Genomic DNA, 20,264 nt, shown 5'->3' with positions numbered 1-20,264 from the left:
ATTAACTTATAAAAACTCAAACCCCCCAATAATGGAGTGATTACCTGCATTAATTTCTTTGAAATACAAATAAACACAATGACATACCACTTCACACCTATCAGAATGGCTATTATGAGAAAAAAAGAAACAAGTATTGGAAAAGATGTGGAAAAAAAGGGAACCCCTGATATACTGCTGGTGGAAGTGTAAACTGGCACAGCAACTATGAAAAACAGTATGCAGGTTCCTCAAAAAAATAATAGCCCTGGCTGTTGTGGCTCAGTGATTGAGCACCAGCCTGTGAACCAAAGGGTTGCTGGCTCGATTCCCAATCAGGGCACATGCCTGGGTTGTGGGCCAGGTTCCCAGTTAGGGTTGCATGAAACTCAACCACACATCATCTATGAGTCTTTCTCTTTCTCTCTCCCTTTCTCCAAAAATAAATAAATAAAATCTTGACTTCCACCAAGATGGAGGCATAGGTGGAAACAGTGTGCCTTCTCCCACAACCAAGTTTGAATATAACAAAGGTTTAGTAAACAAAGATGCAGCCAAAGAACAGAAAACTGAACTATACGGAAGTCCGACAATGAACCGTTCAACCCAGACTGGTAAGAGGGGTGGAGCCAGCAGCAGAGCGGGGTCAGGCAGGAAGGATCCCCGGACCCAGGCAACCCAGGTGCCCCAGGCGTGTAGGCAGCCGGGATAGCATCACGGACCCAGTGAGGGTGAGGGGCAGGCTGACCGTGGTCACACATTCGTGCGCAGATAAACCAGCAAAGGAGTGAGCAGTGAGAGGGACTCCACAGACCCCAGTGGCAAACCGTGCAGGCCCCAGCGGCGAACCCAGTGAGGGTCCAGGGTAGACTCATCAAAGTCGCACACTGCGCCGGACTGGGTGGCCCCCGTGGCGGGAGGAGGAAGAGGGGACTGCCATTGATTTCCTTTGACCCCCCCCCCACACACACACAGCGTCAAAAACCTACGACTGAGTTGCCCTGCCCTGGTGAACACCTAGGACTCTACTCCTCATACATTACAGGCACAAACAGTCCAAAATATGGCTCAAGAAGAACTCAAAGTCCCAGAGCTGATAACTCTAAGCGACCAAGAAATAGCCAACCTCTCAGATGCACAGGTCAAAACACTGGTGATCAGGATGCTCACAGAACTGGTTGATTATAGTCACAAATTAGAGGAACATATGAAGGCTAAACTAATTGAAATGAAGGGAAATGCACAGGAAACCAATAGTGATGGAAAGGAAACTGGGACTCAAATCAAGGGAGTGGACCAGAAGGAAGAACAAAACATCCAACCAGAAAAGAATGAAGAAACGAGAATTCAAAAAAAGGAGGAGAGGCTTAGGAACCTCCAGGACATCTTTAAACGTTCCAACATCCAAATTATAGGGGTACCAGAAGGGGAAAAGAAACAGCCACGAGTGGAAAACTTATTTGAACAAATAATAAAGTAGAACTTCCCCAGTCTGGCAAAGGAAATAGACTTCCAGGAAATCCAGGGAGCTCAGAGAGTCCCAAAGAAGTTGGACCCAAGAAGGAACACACCAAGGCACATCAGAATTGCATTGCCCAAGATTAAAATGAAGGAGAGAATCCTAGAAGCAGCAAGAGATAAGGGGACAGTCACCTACAAAGGAGTTCCCATCAGACTGTCAGCTGATTTCTCAAAAGAGACCTTGCAGGCAAGAAGGGCTGGAAAGAATTATTCCAAGTCATGAAATCCAAAGACCTACAGGCAAGATTGCTTTGTTCAGCAAAGCTTTCTTTTAGAATGGAAGGGCAAATAAAGTGCTTCTCAGATAAGATCAAATTCAAGGAGTTCTATATGAAATGTTAAAGGGACTTATCTAAGAAAAAGAAGATGAAAAATATGAACAGTGAAAGGACAGCAAACTCACAGTTATTAACGACATCTAAAACAAAAGGCCAGCTAGATCAGGAGTGGAACCATAGAAATGAAGAACACATGGAGGGTTAGCAACAGGGGAGTGGGAGGGGGAGAAGGGGGGAGAAGGTACAGAAAATAGCATAGATTAGTAGGGGAAATATAGAATCTAAAGAACTTGAGACATGTGGTCATAAACTAAGGGGGGGGAATGGTGGGGGAGGGGGTGTGCAGGGTGGAGGGGAATGAAGGGGAGAATAGAACAACAATTGTAATGGTATAATCAATAAAATATATTTAAAATAAATAAATAAATAAAATCTTAAGAAAACAGAGCTACCATATGACCCAGCAACCTCTCTTCTGGGTATAGATACCCAAATATTTTAAATATTTATTCACAAAGATATGTGTACTCTTATGTTCAATGTAACATTATTCACAGTAGCCAAGACATAGAAACAACGTAACTGTCTTTCAATGAATGATTGAATCAAGAAGGCATGGCGCATATATACAAAAGAATACCACTCGGCCATAAGACAGACTGAAATACTGACATTTGTGACAACATGGATGGATCTTGAGAGTACTGTGCTAAACAAAATAAATTAGATGGAAAAGGACAAAAAGCATATGATTTCACTCACATGTAGGCTATAAAACAGAAAGCAACACACAGAAAAAACAAAACAAATTCAGAAACACAGACAATAGTCTGAAGGTTACCAGAAGGGAAAGGGAAGGGAGGAGGATGAACAGGGTAAAGGGGGTCACATATATGAAAGACTATAGACTATGGGCATTGAGTACACAATGTAATATACAGATGATGTATTATAGAATTATATATTTGAATCTTTTAAAAAAATTATTTACTTATTTATTTATCTTTAGAGAGAAAGGGAAGGAGAGAAGGAGAGAAATATCAATGTATGCTTGCCTCTCATGAGTTCCCTGCTGGGAACTGGCCTGCAACCCAAGCATGTGCCCTGACTGGGAATCGAACCGCAATCATGTGCTTCACAGGCCCACGCTCAATCCACTGAGCTACACCAGCCAGGGCCTAGAATTGTATATTTGAATCTTAATGTTACTAACCAAAGTCATCCAAATAAATTTAATTAAAACAAAGATTGTGAAGGGAGGGCTGAGGGGATGGGCTAGGATGGGGGTAAAAGGCAGAAAATTGTACTAGAACAACAATTAAAATAAAAAAATACATGAATAAAAATTAAAAAAGATTGCAAACCTGCAAATAAAAAGTTCCTTTAAAGGACATCCCAAAACATGTTTTATTAACTTGATAGAAGGCTCTGGAGTTGGAAGCTCTAGAGTTTTTAGCTCCCAAACTAAAAAGTTGGGAGCTGCTGCCAATTAGAGATTATTTAAAAATGAAAGTAAAAAGCATTTACAAGATTAAAAAATTATATATATAAACAAAAAAAGACTTGATTTATAAACTTTAAAGGTTTTCTTTTGAGCAGGGTACTTGTTTTCCCTAGCTTCAAAGATAAGCAGCAAGCAAAAAAAAAAAGCCAAAAAGCAAAAAAACCCAAAATAAAAGTGATTTCTTTTTTTGTTTTTATTAACACAGGCCATCTGTGGAAGAGTAAAAAAATCAAAGCAAAGCTAACTTTACTAGATTAATTATCTCAATGAAAATGGCGGAGTGTCGTGATCATTAATTTCAACCAATCAGCCAACCAACCAACCTTTATGCAAGTGCTGCCTGGGATTAAAAGAAGGAATGCTTTTCATTTGAATTATCTAGCAACTGCTTCTGAAGGTTGCTAGGACAATCTCCAAAGCCATCAGTGGAATTCTTTCATTGCCATTTTAGAAAAACATAGTGTGTCAACCATACCACCTACCGCTGGAATCAAAATTTAGGAAGTCTGAGAATTCCTGAGCCAATGTCTCATCACTGGCAAAGGCACAGATGCAAGCAAAGAAATGAATGCATCTCTGTGCTGCCTCATCCTTGGAGGCATTCGACTTGTGTGATTTCAGAGTCTGGCAGGAGCAGAAGAAACGTCGCTCAGGCAAGCTTTTGGCACTGATTTTCTGCACAAAGGATGTATGCAAATACCCCAAACTATGCTTCTGGCTTGCCTTGCATTTCACCACCAGTATGTTTTTAGTAATTCTCTGTACAAGTGGACCCGTGGGCTCTGTGGCCAACTGCCAGATGGTTTGCTTGGTTTCTGAGGAAGCCTGCATCGCATTCAGAACTGAGCTCTTCAGAGTCAGAGGGGTAGCCTCTGCCTGACAGTTCACTGCCAACTTGATGTGCTGACACTGGTTTTCCACAACACCCTGGGTGGCAGCTTTCAGGCAGGAGGGGACATAACACCGTCCAGAGCTCAGTTGAGTGATGATTGTCCCATCTACCGTCTGGATTGTCGTCTCTGAAACACCTAGCTCCACAAAGCATCGGTAATCAGGGCCCCGGTCTCTTTGTCGCACTGAGTAGACCTGCAGATCAGAGCCTGTTATGATTTTGACAGCTTCAACACTAGGCTGCTTCCGTGCACCATAGCGGAATATGGTTCCACATGTCTTGTTCTTACAGCTCAGTCCACGGGTTCCATTGTATGTACCACATCGAGGACACTTTCTGATTCCCCTCAATGTGGCTTTTCCCAAATCAGATAAGAAAGCTGGGACTTTAGTCCTCAGAGAGTTTTGTTCCATTTTTATAGGCCCCTAGAAAAAGCAATATGCCCATCAGCATGAGTATACATACATGTACACACACAGAGTTAAAATCATTTATGATATTTAAATAGTACAGAAAGTGAAATGCAAAGAAACTATTCACTATTTTTAAACTGCACCCTCAAATACAACATCAATTTAAACCCTCAAACAAAATAAAAATGAAGGAAACACTGCTTTTCATAGGCCTATATATTTTTTAAATGCTAATATAACAACTAAAGCATTACTCTAGGTTCAATCTTGTTCTATACAAGAACCTAGATTAGTTACCCTAATCTTTACATGCACAGATGTTTACCTTGAGCAAGGACCAGAGAATGGGAAAAGTTAGTTCTTTCCCTTCCACCCTTCCTTACAACACCCAGCCCAATCCTACCTGTTTCAGCTGCCAGAGCATATGGAAAATGGTGTAACCTAAACTTACAAGACCTAAAAGGACGTTTCATTAGTTTGTGATGATCACAGAGGACAGGTGACAACATAACCATTTACAGAGTAAATGTTACTGCTTAACCCAAAGTCTTCTGAAGTTTGAACTCCATAGTGTAACAATGCAGCCTCTTTCTTGGCCACTCACTGGCAAAGCTCCTGCCCAATGTTTCAGTCAAAGCAGCTTCCTGCTGCCCTACATGGAGATCTTCGCAGTCTATAAATAAAACAAGAAAAAATATTTAAGTTATACAAAGACAGATTTTTTTCAGAAAAGTAATCTAAGTCTTTCACAAATATTTGGCAGAAATTGTTATAAAAATGCTTGCCTTTAATTCCAACTGCAAAACTGTTTTATAAAGATAAAACTTCCAACTGTTTTATAAAGATAAAACAGTGCTAATAGTACTACACAGGGAGTTGTCAAGAACACCTAGAGCCATGGTTTATAATTGGCCACACATCCTTCCTAATAGTAACACCTTGCATTTTTACAGCACTTTATGCTTTTCCAAGTGCATTCACATTCATAATTTCACTTGAACCTCACAATATTAGTATCTTCTTTGAGTCAAATAACCACCATTCTTCAGATGAACACTCAAGTTATTTGCCTGAGTTCACCCAGAAAAATTAGGTATGCAGTTCCTACAAATCCAGTGTCTATTAAAAACCGTATAAATCTCTGCTTTTGATTCCATTATGAAAATTTTCAAACATATAAAAAATAGAATTATACAGTGAACCTCTATATACTCACCCACTTGATTCTACTACTAACATTTTACTGTATTTGCTTTATTACATATCTGTTTTTCCACACTCTTCTCCATCCATCAATCTTTTACTTTGATGCATTTCAGAGAACGCTGCAGACATCAGTTCAGCATGCATATTATTAACCAAAGCTCAATATTTTAAACACTTTTTTAAAAAGGTAATCTGCTTGCCATTTTGAAATAGGCTATTTGCACTGCTTCCTCCCTTTTCCCTTCATATCTTCTATAGTCCACTGACTAACAAACTGAAAAGTACAAATCAGAAAAGTCTAAGAATGCCCTTTTTCACTAGCGCTATGAATTAATCCCTCAACTGTAATATTTGCTTGCTGAGTATCCACTGAGCAAATAAAGCTTTGTAAAATGTGGTCTACATCAGGGCTTCTCCACCTTGATACTACTGACATTTAGGTGTGGGTAATAATTCTTGGTTGTTAGAAGGGAATCCTACACACTGCAGGATGAATCCTACACATTGCAGGATATAACCCTAATCTCTACCCACTAGATGCCAGTAGCAATCAACACCCCTTCCCCAAGTTGTAAAAAAACAAAAAATGTCTCCAGATATTGCTAAATGTGGGCAGAAATCACCCATTTAAAAACCACTGACATAGAGACATTAGCCTGTTTACACAGGAGTTCCTTCCCAGGTCAATAAATTTCTTTACTAGGTATTCTCATTCAGCCAAAGATGGGTTCTCAGGAAAGAATGTTGTTCTAAAGTCAAAAGATGGAGGATTTGGTTGGCCTGTTACCACCAATTATTTCTGTGGCTAAAACTTTTATTTATTTTTTTAAATTTTATTTATTTATCTTTAGAGGGGAAGGGAAGGAGAGAAGGAGAGAAATATCAATGTATGGTTGCCTCCTATGCGTCCCCCGCTGGGAAATAGCCTGCAACCCAGGCATATGCCCTTTCTGGGAATCGAACCACGATCCTCTGGTTCACAGGCCTGCACTCAATCCACTGAGCTACACCAGCCAGGCTGTGACTAAAACTTTTAACTTTTGAGCTTCAGGTTGTTTTTCATTTGCAAAATGAGAAAAAATATTATATATATGAATGAAAGAACTTAACTAAAAACTACACTGATATGCGCTGGCTGGTGTGGCTCAGTGGACTGAGGGTCAGCCTGCAAACCAAAGGGTAACCTGTTTGGTTCCCAGTCAGGGCACATGCCTGGGTTGCAGGCCAGGTCCCCAGTAGCAGGTGCACAACAGGCAACCACACATTGATGTTTGTCACCCTCTTTCTCACTCCCTTCCTCTCTAAAAATAAAAATCTTAAAAAAACAACTGTGGACATTTGTCAAAACTAAGATTCTAACATTAGTACAATACTATTCAGTCTACTACAGACTTTATTTGGATTCAAGCAGTTTTTCCACTAATGCCGCTCTCCTTTTTTACATGGCATGGTTCAATTTTTATTTAAAAAAGTAAAAAATATGTATATACACACATAGATAAAAAAGTTTGAAAGGATATTTTTAGAGAAGAGAGGGAGAGAAACACCGATGATGTACAAGAAAAACACCAATTGGTTGCCTCTTGCATGCCCACAACTGGGAACCTGGCTGGCAACCCAGGTATGTGTCCTGACCAGGAATTGAACTGGTGACCTTTCAGTCCTTGGAGCGATACCCAACCCACTTATCCACATCAGTGGGACCCATTAATGCCTTTTTTAAAAAGAATAAATTTTTCTTTAATCTTGGCTAATGTAATTACGATGTGCCTTGATGTGTTCCTCCTTGGGTCCAACTTCTTGGGGACTCTCTGAGCATCCTGGACTTCCTGGAAGTCTATTTCCTTAGCCAGATTGGGGAAGTTCTCCATTATTTTTTCAAATACATTTTCAATTTCTTGCTCTTCCTCTTCTCCTTCTGGCACCCCTATGATTTGGATGTTGGAACATTTAAAGATGTCCTGGAAGTTCCTAAGCCTCTCCTCATTTTTTTGAATTGTTTCTTCATTCTGTTCTGATTGAACGTTTCTTCCTTCTGTTCCAAACTGTTGATTTGAGTCCTGGTTTCCTTCCAGTCACTGTTGGTTCCCTGTAGATTTTTCTTTACTTTACATAATGCAATCTTCATTGCTGCCTGGGTCTTTTTTATGCTATTGAAGGACCCACTGAGTTCCTGGAGCATCTTGATAACCAGTGTTTTGAACTGTGCAACTGATAGGTTGGCTCTTTGTCATTTAGCTATTTTTTCTGGAGCTTTAAACTGTTCTTTCATTTGAGCCTTTTTTTTTGTCTCTGTGCACCTGTTATGTAGTAAGGGGGAAAGCCTTAGGGGTTCACCAGGGCAGGGAAACCCACATCACTGCATGGTGACGATGTATGTGGGGAAGGGGTCAGAGAGGGAACATTGCTGCCTGCTTCACTCTGCTAGTTTTCAGTCACTTCCCCTGCTACCCACAATCAAATTTGGCCCTTCTGGTGCTGATTCCCAGGTGCGTGGGCTTGTGTATGTTCTAGAATCCTGTGGGTCTCTCCAATAAACTCTTCTGTGAGGCTGGGAGTATCTCCCACTGCCACCTCAACACCCACAGGTGTTTTTAATTAGAGGTTTTGAGCCTTTATTTCCCCTGTGCTGGAACCCTGGGTTGCACCTTCTGTTTCATTTCTCCAGTTGTTCCTCCTGGTTTATTTGTGCACAAATGTGGGACTGCTCAGTCCACAGGCTGCTGTCTCACCCACCCAGGTCCTCCAGTTATTGCCTTGCCTTGAGTCCTCTCTACCTGGTTGCCTGTCTCCACCTCTCCTACTGGTCTGGATGAATGTCTCTTCTTTAACTCCTTGGTTGTCTGACTTCCATACAGTTTGATTTTTCTGTCAGTTCTGGTTGTTTTTTGCTTTAAAATTTGTTGTTGTCCTTCTTTTGGTTGTGAGAGGAGGCACATTAGCCAAGATTAAATATAAGGAGAGAATCTTAAAAGCAGCAAGAGAAAAGGAGAGAGTTATCTACAAAGGAGTGCCCATTAGACCATCAGCCAATTTCTCAAAAAAGAAAAAAGAAAAAACCCTGCAGGCAAGAAGGGGCTGGCAAGAAGTATTCAAAGTCAGGAAAGCAAGGACCTACATCCAAGGTTACTCTGTTCAGCAAAACTATCATTTAGAGTGGAAGGGCAGATAAAGCGCTTCCCAGATAAGGTCAAGTTAAAGGAGTTTATCATCACCGAGCTCTTACTATATGAAATGTTAAAGGGATTTATCTAAGAAAAAGATGATGATCAAAAATATGAACAGTAAAATGACAACAAACTCACAGCTATTAGCAACCAAACCTAAAAAACAAATACAAACTAAGCAAACATCTAGAACAGGAACAGAAACACAGAAATGGAGATCACATGGACGGTTTTCAGTCAGGGAGTGGGTGAGGGGGAAAGAGGGGGAAAGGTACAGGGAATAAGAAGCATAAATGGTAGGTAGAAAATAGACAGGGGGAGGTTAAGAATAGTATAGGAAATGTAGAAGCCAAAGAACTTATATGTACAACCCATAAACATGAACTAAAGAAGGGGAATGCGGGTGGGAGAGGGTGTACAGGGTGGAGGGGAATAAAGAGGGGGGGGAATGGGACAACTGTAATAGCATAATCAATAAAATATATTTAAAAAAATAAGCTTTTCTTTTTTAAATCTCACTTATAAAGGGAATGTAATGAGCAAAATAAACTAACAAAATAGATCCCGAGGCATGGAAATGTGGAACGGACTGACAGCGGCCAGAAGGGAGGGAGGAAGGGAATAACGGTGGAAAGAAGGAGAAGGAACTAGTCAAAGAACATGTATGAATGACCCACGGACATGAACAATGGTGTAGGGATTTACTTTGGGAACAGAGGGGGTGCTGAGGAGAAAAAGGCAAAGGGGGAAAAATGGGACAATTGTAACAAACTAACAACTGAATAACTTTTAAAATAGTATTTTTAAGAAATTCTGCTATAGCATTTTCAGGAGAGACAACAAGAATCCTTTAATTTGTTTATTTATTATAGGTAATATATAATAATATTAAGAAATAAACATTTTTAGAATAATTTCACATTTTCAGAAAAGTTGCAAAGATAGAATACATTAGTATTACCATGGGGCATTTGTCAAAGCTAAGAAGCCAACACTGGTACATTATTAACTAAGCTCTAGACTTCGTACTTTTCTCTGTTCCAGAATCCAATTCAAGACACCACATTGCATTTAGCCATTATGTCTCCTTAGTCTTCTCAGAGTTGTTTGTCTTTTCTTGTTTTCCATAATCTCAACAATTTTGAAGAGTCAGGTACTTTATAAAGAATGTCTTTCAATTTTGACTCATCTGATGTTTTGTCTGCATATTCCTTTTGACCCAGTAGTTTCACTAATAAGAATTTATCTTACAGACATACTTCCACATGTGAAATGAATAACATATGAGGCTACTCACTGAAGCATTTCTGTAATAGTAAAATGTTAGAAATAAGTTGATGTCCATCAGGAAGGAATTGGTTAAATTCACTGTAGTATATCCACATAATGGAACATATTCCAAAAAGTAAAATACTTTTACAGCTGTTTTAAACAACAGACTGAGGAAGTTCAGATCTTTAAGAAATGTTAAGCAACATTTCTGTCCTGCAACCCAGGCATGTGCCCTGACTGGGAATCAAACTGGTGACCCTTTGATTTGTGAGCCAGCACTCAGTCTACTGAGCCACACCAGCCAGGGCACTATGATCTTTTTAGAAATGTAAATTTAAAAATTTATAGATAACAGAACCACCTTACAAAATGCAAAAGCAGACTAAAAGGCCAAAGGCCCACCCAGGTTGAGTGGCTCAGTTGGTTGGTGCATCCTCCCTACCACACCAAACCATGATGGATTCTCTCTCAGGTCAGGGCACATACATAAGTTGCGGGTTCGATATTTCTCTCTGTCATCAATGTTTCTGTTTCTCCCTTCCACTCTAAAACCAATTTAAAAAAATTAAAAATCAAAAAGCTAAAGACCTCTTCAGTCCCATTCTTACCACTATCACTATTCTCACATAACCTAAATTCCACCTCTTCCCCCCCAAAAGTTCCCATTCCTAAATAGTAACCACAGTTAATGCTGGCATATATCCACCAGATTATTTCACGTTTATAACTAAATGAATTATGTACAGATGTAGGTTTTAGTTTTTAGAAAAGTGGAATTATACACATTGCTGTGAGATGTTTCCTTAACATTTTTTCATTGATTTCTTTCCACGTCAGCACAAATGGCCCTGCACGTGATTTTTAACGTCTGTATGGTAATCTGTATTGTGAATATGCCATAGTTTAACCACTTCTACCAACACGTTTTTCAGTTCCAGACAATGCTGCAATCAACATCCTAAACATTTATCTTAGTACACAGATGCAAGTATTTCAGTAGAATAGACTGTTTCTACAGAAACAACAGAAATATTGTTTCTACTTTTCTTAAAGGTTTTATTGGGAGGAAAAGATTTACTTCTAAAAATGTTTGAAAAACACATTAGTGGTTTTAAACATCAACAATGGGAGGAGAGCCACATAATTTTATTTAATAAACTATTTTTAATTGTACAATATAAAAAGGGTAAAAATTATCATGAAAATACTGTATTCGTTCTGTCTCACTTTCTATATTTAAATATCCAGGCAGATAAGTACAAAAGGTAGGACCCTTAAGATAGTAAAATTTAAAAAAAGAGGAAGGGATCTTAAAATATTCCCTAAGGATATTGGAATGAGGATGGCCTACAATACCCAGAATCCAAAAAATATTGATTAAAAATTTTCCTAACTGTACAAGTTTTTAAAAACATCTCTTTATTGAGATGTATTTTATATACCATAACATTCATCCATTTACATGCAGAAATCAATGATATTTATTAAATGTATAGAGTTGGACACCTTTCACTACAATTCAGTTTCAGAATACTTCCATGCCCCCAAAAGATTCCTCTTGCTACTTGCAGTCAATCACCATTCACATTCCCAGAAAGTTACTAATCTGCTTTCTGTCTCTATAGATTTACCTTTTCTGGACATTTCATTTAGATGAAATCATACACATGTGGCTTTTTTGTCTGGCTTCTTTCACTCAATATAACATTTTCAAGATTCAACCACATTGTAGCACGTACCTATACTTCATTCCTTTATATTGCTGAATAGTATTCCATCATATAGATATATCATTGTGTTTATCCATTCACCAGCTTGACAGATAGTTGAACGCTTTCCAATTTTTGGCTATTATGCTGCTGAGAAAATAAATATGCAAGTCTTTGTGAAGATAAATGTCTTATTTTCTCTTGGGCAGATACCTAGAAGTGAATTGCTGGGTCATATAAATTTCTGTTTAACTTTTTAAGAAATTACCAAATTGGCTATATCATTTTTCCATCCACACTAGCAACATAAGAGAGTTCCTATTTCTCCATTTCCTGGCTAACATGTTACTGTTTCTTGATGATAGTCATTTGATTATAATGGGTATAAAGTGGCATCTCATTATGGTTTTAGCTTGCATTTCTGTAATGAATGATCATGTTAAGCAACATTTCATATGCTTATTTAGCCATGTATCTATCTCTCTGGGTAAACAGCTATTCAAATATTTTGTCCATTTTAAACTAAAACTGATATTTGATTACATAAAAACAAAAATTTTATGCATGTCAAAAAGTACTATAAGCTAAGTCCAAAGATGAAAACAAACTGAGCAAAAGAGAAGCAATGCAAGGCTTGTACACTGAAAACTACCAAACATCACGGAAAGGAATTAAAGACCTAAAAAATAGAAAGACATTTCATGTTCACCGCCCAGAAGTCTTACCATATTTTGCCATGCATAATACACACTTTTTGGCCAAATTTTTTTGGGGAAAATAAGGATATGCATTATACATGGGTAGTACCTAAAATACCTTGTATCTGTTGTTGTGCTTTATAATTATTTGTTACATAAAATTTCTTGTACCATATATTCAAAAATAAATGCTAAAATTCCTATATAATACAAAAAGGTATCTAAATATAAATGAATAAAAATTGTATTAAAATTAAAACAAAAGATTTTTTTCCTGAAAGTCTGGGCCAAAAACGTGGGTGCACATTATACATGACAGCACACTACACATGGGAAAATACAGTAATGAAGATAGTACTACTCTCCAAACTGATCTACAGATAAAATGTAATCCCTATCAAAACCCCATGTCCTCCCTTTTATTGCAGACTTTAGCAAGATGATCCTAACATTAAAATGGAAATGCAAGGGACCTGGAAGAGCTGGAAAAATCTATTTTTAAGTTATTTTATTTTATTATTAATTATTTTTATCTTGACCCAAGGACATGCTTATTGATTTTAGAGATGGGGGAAGAACGGTAGAAATAGGGAAGAAAAACATGGATGTGAGAGAGAAACATCGATCAGTTGCCTCTTACACATGTTCCACATGGGGGCGTAATCCACAATCCAGGCATGTGCCCTGACCAGAATTCAAACCCGTGACCCTTCAGTCTGTGGGATGATACCCAACCAACCGAGCCACACAGGTAGGGCCAGAACAGTCTTGAGAAGGAAAAACAAAGTAGAAAGGCTCACACTTCCTGATTTCAAAACTTACGACAAAGTGAATGGAGACAATTTGGACAAAAATGGATACTGTATATCACTTCTGTGTAAAATCTTTAAAAAAAGCTGAACTCCCAGAAAAAGAGAATAAAAAGGTGTTTTCCAGGGGCTTGAGAGTGGGAGAAATAGGGAGGTATAGGTCAAAGGGTAAAAACTTCCAGTTTAAGATGAGTAAGTTTTGGGGATATGATGCACAGCATGGTGGTTATAGTTAATAATAGTGTATTATGTACTTGACAGTTGTTGAGAGTAGATCTTAAATGTCCTCACCACAAAAAAGAAATGGTAATTATGTGAACTGACGAAGGTGTTAGCTAAGGCTATGGTGGTAATCAGTTTGCAACATAAAAGTATATCAAATCATATCCTGGCTGGTGTGGCTTAGTGGACTGAGTGCTGACCTGTGGACTGAAAGGTTGCTGGTCTGATTCCCAGGCAGGGTACAGGCCTGGATTGAGGGCCAGGTCCCCATTTGGGGGTGTGAAAGAAACAATTGATTGACATTTCTCTCATACATTGATGTCTCTCTTCTTCCTTTACTTTCTCTCTAAAAAATAAATATTTTTTAAAAAGTGTATCAAATCAACTTGTACACCTTAAACTTACACAATGTTGTGTCAATTACATCTCAATAAAGCTGAAGGTAAAAGGACAATGTGGTACTGGTATAAGGAGAGACATACAGAATAATGAAATAGAATAGAGAATTAAAAAATAAACCCTCACATTCATGATGAATTTGTTGATTTTTGACAAGGATATTAAGATCACTTAATGGAGAAAGAATAGTCTTATCAACAAATGGTGCTGGGACAACTGGGTATACAGATGCAAAAGAATGAAGGTGTACCCCACACTTCACACTGTTTATAACAATTAGTTCAAAATGGATCACAGACATAAATGTAAGAGCTAAACTATAATATTCTTAGAAGAGGGGTAAATCTTCACGACCTTGAATTTGGCAATGGTTTCTTTGTTATGACACCAAAAGCATATGTAACAAAAGAAAAATATATAAAAATTGGCCTTTATCAAAATTTTAAAATCTGTGCTTCAAAGGATACCATAAAGTAAGTGAAAAGGCCCTGGCTGGTGTGGCTCAATGGACTGAGTGCCAGATTGTAAAGCAAAGGATCACTGGTTTGATTCCCAGTTGGGGCACATGCCTGGGTTGCAGATCAGGTCCCCAGTAGGGGGCACATGAGAGGCAACCACACATTGATGTTTCTCTCCCTCAATTTCTCCCTCCCTTCTCAGTAAAATCTTTAAAAAAAGAAAAAGTAAGTGAAAAGAACAGTCCATAAAATGTGTGGAGAAAATATTTGCAAGTCATATATAAGGGACTTGTATTCGGAATATGTAAAGAACACTTACATGTCAACAATAAAAAGACCAAAAAAACCCCAATTTAAAAATGAGCAAAGAATCTGAATGAATATTTCTCCAAAGAAGATACAAAAATAGATGATAAACACATGAAAAGAAATTCAACATCATGCTATTAGGGAAATGCATATCGAAACAATGAGATGCCACTTGACAGGCACTAATATGATTAAAAAAGACAGACAGTGAACACTAAGTGTTGACATGGATCTAGAAAATTTGGAACCCTGATTGTCGATGGTATTGTAAAATGGCATAGCCACTTTGGAAAATTCATGGTTCCTCAAAATGTTAAAGAGAGTTACCATATAACTCCAAGAGAATACACACCCAAGAGATTTGAAACATACAAAAATCTGTACCCAAATGTTCATAGTAGTATTTTTCATATCAAGAAAGAAGAATCAATTTACATGTCTATCAACTGATGAGTATCACAAAAAGTTGTATAGCCATACAATGAAATATTATTTGGCCTTAAAAGTGAATGTTCCAATACATGCTACAACATGGATGAATCAACCTTGAAATATTATGCTAAGTGAAAGAAGCCAGACACAAAAAGCCACATCTTCTATGATTCTGTTTAAATATAATATTCAGAATAGGCAAATGCATAGAAATGAAAAATAGATTTAGTGGTTGTCAGGGGCTGGAGGCAAAGGGAAAATTGGGAGTGACTGCTAATGAGTACTGGCTTTCTTTTCCAGGTAATGAAGGGTTGCACAACTCTGTGAATATACTAAAATCAGTGAATTGTGACACTTTACAAGGGTGAATTTTATGTTACGTGAATCACATTTCCATAAAGAAATAGAAAAATAGGCAGAAAATATTTCGAATGCAAATTTCAAAGAGCTGATTTCCAAATATAAGAGATTTTACAAATCAGTAAAAAAGAGAACAAGCTCACTAGAAAAATAAGCAAAGCAAATTAAAAGACAGCTTATGGAAAAGAAAAAATAAAAATAATTTTGAACACTCAAAATTCAACCTTAGAATAAGAGGAAAATTAAAACAAGACAGGACTGCCCTAGTGGGATGACTCAGTTGGTTGGAGCATTGTACACCAAAAGATCATGGATCTGATGCCTGATCAGGGCACACACCTACGTTTTGGGTTTGATCCCCGGCCTGGGTGCGTGTAGGAGAAAACTGATCCATCTTTCTTTCTCTCACTCTCTAAAATCAATGAACATATCCTGAGGATTATAAATAAGTAAATAATAAAACAAGGTAGTACTTTGGCAAAGTGACAAAACATAAATGTTAACACTATGTTCATGATGATGTGGGAAAACAGGTTCTGTACATTGTTGGTAGGAGTGTAGAGTGAACATCCTCTTAAAAGGCATGTAAATAAAATAAATGTAAAATCCACACTCTGCCTTAGCAATTCCACTTTTACAATTTCAGTAGTGTCACATGTACACAAAGTATGCACAGGAGTACTACATGCAGGGTTGCCCATAATTGCACAGGAATAAAAACAGTCTAAGAGCTGGCTAAATATGAGGTAGGATCCCCAGCCCTAACAAAAAAAACAGGATTATCTCTGGTGGGCAGGCCCCTTATAGTACAGGCTTCCCCTTCTACGTGAGTGTTCTAAGAACCCACCTGTATTGGTGTACCAGCTGGCACTGTTGTGAGAGGCCACGTTTGGCTTCAGTGAAAAAAAATTTTTTTAAGGCTCTTTAAACATTTTTGCCCATTTTACAATGGGTGATTTACCAGCGTACCTGACCACACCACTCTGAGTGTTCAGCAGTTTTTGACCAAAAGCAGCATGACCCCTGTGCTCCACCCTCCTATTGAGTGGATCTTGCCCTGAGCGATTTCATTCCCCCAGATGAAAGAAAGTCCTCAAAGGGAAATGTTTTACTAATGTAGAAGAAGTAAAACAAAAAAATGGCACGCTCTGACTGGTGTAGCTCAGTGTATTGAGCGCGGGCCTGCGAACCACACGATCGAGGTTCAATTCCCAGTCAGGGCACATGCCTGGGTTGCAGGCCAGTTCCCGGCAAGGGACACACCAGAGGCAACCATACATTGATATTTCTCTCTCTCTCCTTCCTTTCCCCTCTAAAAATAAATAAATAAAATCTTAAAAAAAAAACAGCAGAAGCACTAAAAGGCATAAAAATTGAAGAGTTCAAAAACTGTTTTGAGCAGTGTAAAGTCTCGATAAGTATATTGTATCAAATGCAGAATACTTTGAAGGTGACTGAAGTTTAAACATGTAAGAATAAATACACAATTTTTAAAATAAATTCCATTTTGGGGTCCCTCTTATAAGTTATGGTGTAATCATATAACATGCCAATATAAAGCCACTAAAAACAATCAGAAAGGCCTATATATATAGACAGATAAGGAACATGTATCAAGATATACTGTGGAGCCCTGGCTGGGGTGGCTTAGTGGATTGACTTGGCCTGTGAAGCAAAGGGTCACTGGTTCAATTCTCAGTCACAACACATGTCTGGGTTGTGGGCCAGGTCCCCAGTAGGGGCACATGAGAGGCAACCACACATTGATGTTTCTCTCCCTCTCTCTCCTTCCCTTCCCCTCTGTTTAAAAATGAAAAAGATATACTGTGGAATGAAAAGATGTGTAGTACTTCATGAATACCATACCTTTTTAAAAAAATATCCTCACCTGAACATTTGTATGTTGATTTGGGGGAGAGAATTAGGGAACCATCGATCAGTTGCCTCCCACATATGCCCGACCACAGATTTATCTGCAACCCAGGTATGTGCTGTGACCGGGGATTAAACCCAAAAACTTTTGGTGTATGGAACAATGCTCCAACCGAGCCAGGACTAATATGATACTCTTGTTTTAAAAAGAAGGTAAGAGATACACACAAACACACACATAGGATAATTTCTATTGCCTCACAAGAAGTGACTTGGGACTTAGGAATAGAAAATGAGAGGGACAGTTACATTTCACTGTTTTTAATATTTGGATTTTATTTTATTTTAAACTATTAATTATCAGCAGTTTTAAAAAGATTTTATTTATTCATTTATCTTTGGAGGGGAAGGGGAGAGAGAGAGAGAGAAACATCAATGTATGGTTGCCTTTCATGTGTCCCCTGCTGGGTGGGAGTTGGCCTGCAGGGAACTGGCCTGCAACCCAGGCATGTGCCCTGACTGGGAATCAAACCGCGATCCTCTGGTTCGCAGGCCTGTGCTCAATCCACTGAGCCACACCAGCCAGGGCTAATATTTGGATTTTAAACATATACTAGTATCACTTATTACAGATTATATATACTTTTTAGAAGTTTATTTTATTCTCATTCAAGAGAGGGGAAGGGAGAGGGATAAATATTGGTGCTAGAGAGAAACACAGATCAGCTGCCTCCCACATGTGCCCCAACAGAAGACTGAACTGAAACCCGGGCATGTGCCCTGACCAGGAATCAAACCGGAGACCTCCTGGTTACGGGATGACACTCCAACCAACTGAGCCACAGAGGCCAACAGAGGCCAGGGCTTATTGATTATATACTGAAAGTATATAGGAAAGAAAAAGAGAGAAAAATAGAAAGCATATACAAACAAGTTAATACAACTCATAAAGAGCCTGTATTTGAATCCTGCCTATAAAAGGGTGTCCTCAGCAACATGTATAAGGAATGGTGCTGGAAGAGCCAGCCCACAAATGCTCCCTGAAAGGTGGGTTTTTCATCTAGTTACTATTTGGTTGTAGAGCTATAAAGCTTGGTGGGTACTGTTTAACGTTTGTAAAGCACAGTAAGTGAAGAGAACAAATGAAACTTACTCAGGTACTGAGTTAGTCCTTCCCATGCATTTTACTCATGCATTATTCACCACTGTGGATGAAAAAAGGGCCCCACATTAATCCTGATAAGCTCAGGGGAGGCATGCATGGTGGGCCTTACAATCTCAGAGACCTAAAGTAACATAGGATGATGTGAAATTAAAACTTCCTAACTAAAGTCAAGTAATGGTGGGTGGTAATGTCCTAGGCCAGTAACTTTCTTGACAAAGGTCCATCTTTACCTTAAGTGAGCCTGTCTACTAACTTTTTGCATCTAATGTGTCTTTTATCCAATCACAGATATTCCCTGCTTTGCTCTCTCTTACCTCTCTAATCTATCACCCATGGATTTCATGTAATCCCCTAGTGTCTTACTTAGTCTTTGATTCTAACAAATAAAATAAGGTGCAAAACTGCCGTTCTCTGGAGCGTTTTCTGAATCCGTTAAGATTTTGCTTCCCAGCAATTGTCGTCAGTTTGGCTCAAATAAACTACAAAATTCTTACAGATTTAGACGGTTCTTACATGACCCCATGACCCTGTGAAGTAGGTACTACTGTACTTATTTTTAGAGTTGAAGAAATTGGCTCAGAGAAAGTAATGATGTGATTAATGTCTCACAGCCAGATATTCTAACGTGCGTTAGGAATCTGCTGGATTCCTTGTCAAACCACGAGTGAGAGGAAGGGGCTGGGCTAGCAGCCAGAACTCTGGACTTCTGGTCTAGGGTGCTTCCCTTAGACCTGCACAGCCTCGGAATAACGCAGAAAGGCCTCTGGGGAAATCCAGAAATGTATTTGGGGAGAAAAGGACCTTCAGGACGCGTACCCTCGGCCGGGTTTTGCGCTCCCCAGCCCGACCCAGGTCGCACCGCCGGGACCTGTTTCCCGGCATCCTCCCCGCGCTATGGCTTACTTCCGGTTCTAAGTAGGCCCAAGCAGAAGCATCGCCTGGCCAGCACCCTGCTGCTTGGACACGCTCTCTGACGGGATTCCAGGCTCTACACCCGGTTCCACCGCCGCCCCCACCTTCTGTCAACAAGGCCCCCTTAACTGCCTTGCGCCCCCAACCCCCACACAGCAGTCCCACAGCCCCACGCTGACGACCGCCCTCACCTCCTCTCTCTTCGCCTGCCGCGGTCTTTTACAAACACGGCCAAACTCTTCGCTGTAACAAAAGTCGTTATTGGTCGGGGCCGCCCACGCGCAGGGAGTGCCCGCCCACCCCAGCTCGCGTTGTCTGATGGGAATTGAAGTCTCTGCCTCCTAGAGGCTGCAGAGAATTGCTGCAGAATCCGATAGTAGAATCTACGCTTACTTGGGAAATGTTCAGTTTCGTCACCGTGGCCGAGGTGTTTCTGGCCTACCCTGCTGGCGGAAGGCGCGGACACAACTCTCTAGGACTGGTCATGACTGTTTCAGGCCTGAGAGAGTCCAGTTTCTGAGTAGAGTTCCACTGGTAATGACGACAAAATCGCCTTAGAGCTTCTACACTGTTAGATGTCAGCTAAGACAATGTTTTCTCGAAGGGGGTCTTAATCACTGCAGTATACACTGTTTCTGTCACTTAGTGTTTATATCGTTGTTTTTCTCCCTTAACTACATTCTCACG

General features: G+C 39.4%; 1 protein-coding gene across 8 annotated transcripts in view; it reads right to left on the bottom strand.

Moving 5' to 3' along the window:
- The window catches only part of CUNH2orf42 (chromosome unknown C2orf42 homolog), a 41,801-nt gene extending 21,962 nt beyond the window's left edge, over positions 1-19,839 (bottom strand). For 3 of the 8 annotated variants that reach the window (XM_037048156.1, XM_037048163.1, XM_037048164.1), the window contains exons 1-3: positions 19,769-19,839; positions 4,991-5,260; positions 3,765-4,599 (exon numbers count right to left, since the gene is read on the bottom strand). In XM_037048156.1, the coding sequence (XP_036904051.1) occupies positions 3,765-4,599; positions 4,991-5,011 (856 nt within the window). In that variant the 5' untranslated portion in view covers positions 5,012-5,260; positions 19,769-19,839. Of the gene's footprint in view, positions 1-3,764; positions 4,600-4,990; positions 5,261-6,435; positions 6,543-11,863; positions 11,943-11,971; positions 11,991-19,768 lie in introns of those variants that run through there. The other 5 variants (XM_037048160.1, XM_037048161.1, XM_037048159.1 and 2 more) reach the window with 5 other exon arrangements.
- Between the last annotated feature and the right edge of the window lie 425 nt (positions 19,840-20,264).

The sequence above is a fragment of the Sturnira hondurensis genome, unplaced genomic scaffold (assembly GCF_014824575.4).
Source record: "Sturnira hondurensis isolate 20B ecotype Veracruz unplaced genomic scaffold, ASM1482457v3 Scaffold0006413, whole genome shotgun sequence".
Classification (NCBI taxonomy): Eukaryota; Metazoa; Chordata; class Mammalia; order Chiroptera; family Phyllostomidae; genus Sturnira; species Sturnira hondurensis.
The sequence above is the reverse complement of the archived record's forward strand: the minus strand, read 5'-3'. Positions and strand labels throughout refer to the sequence as shown.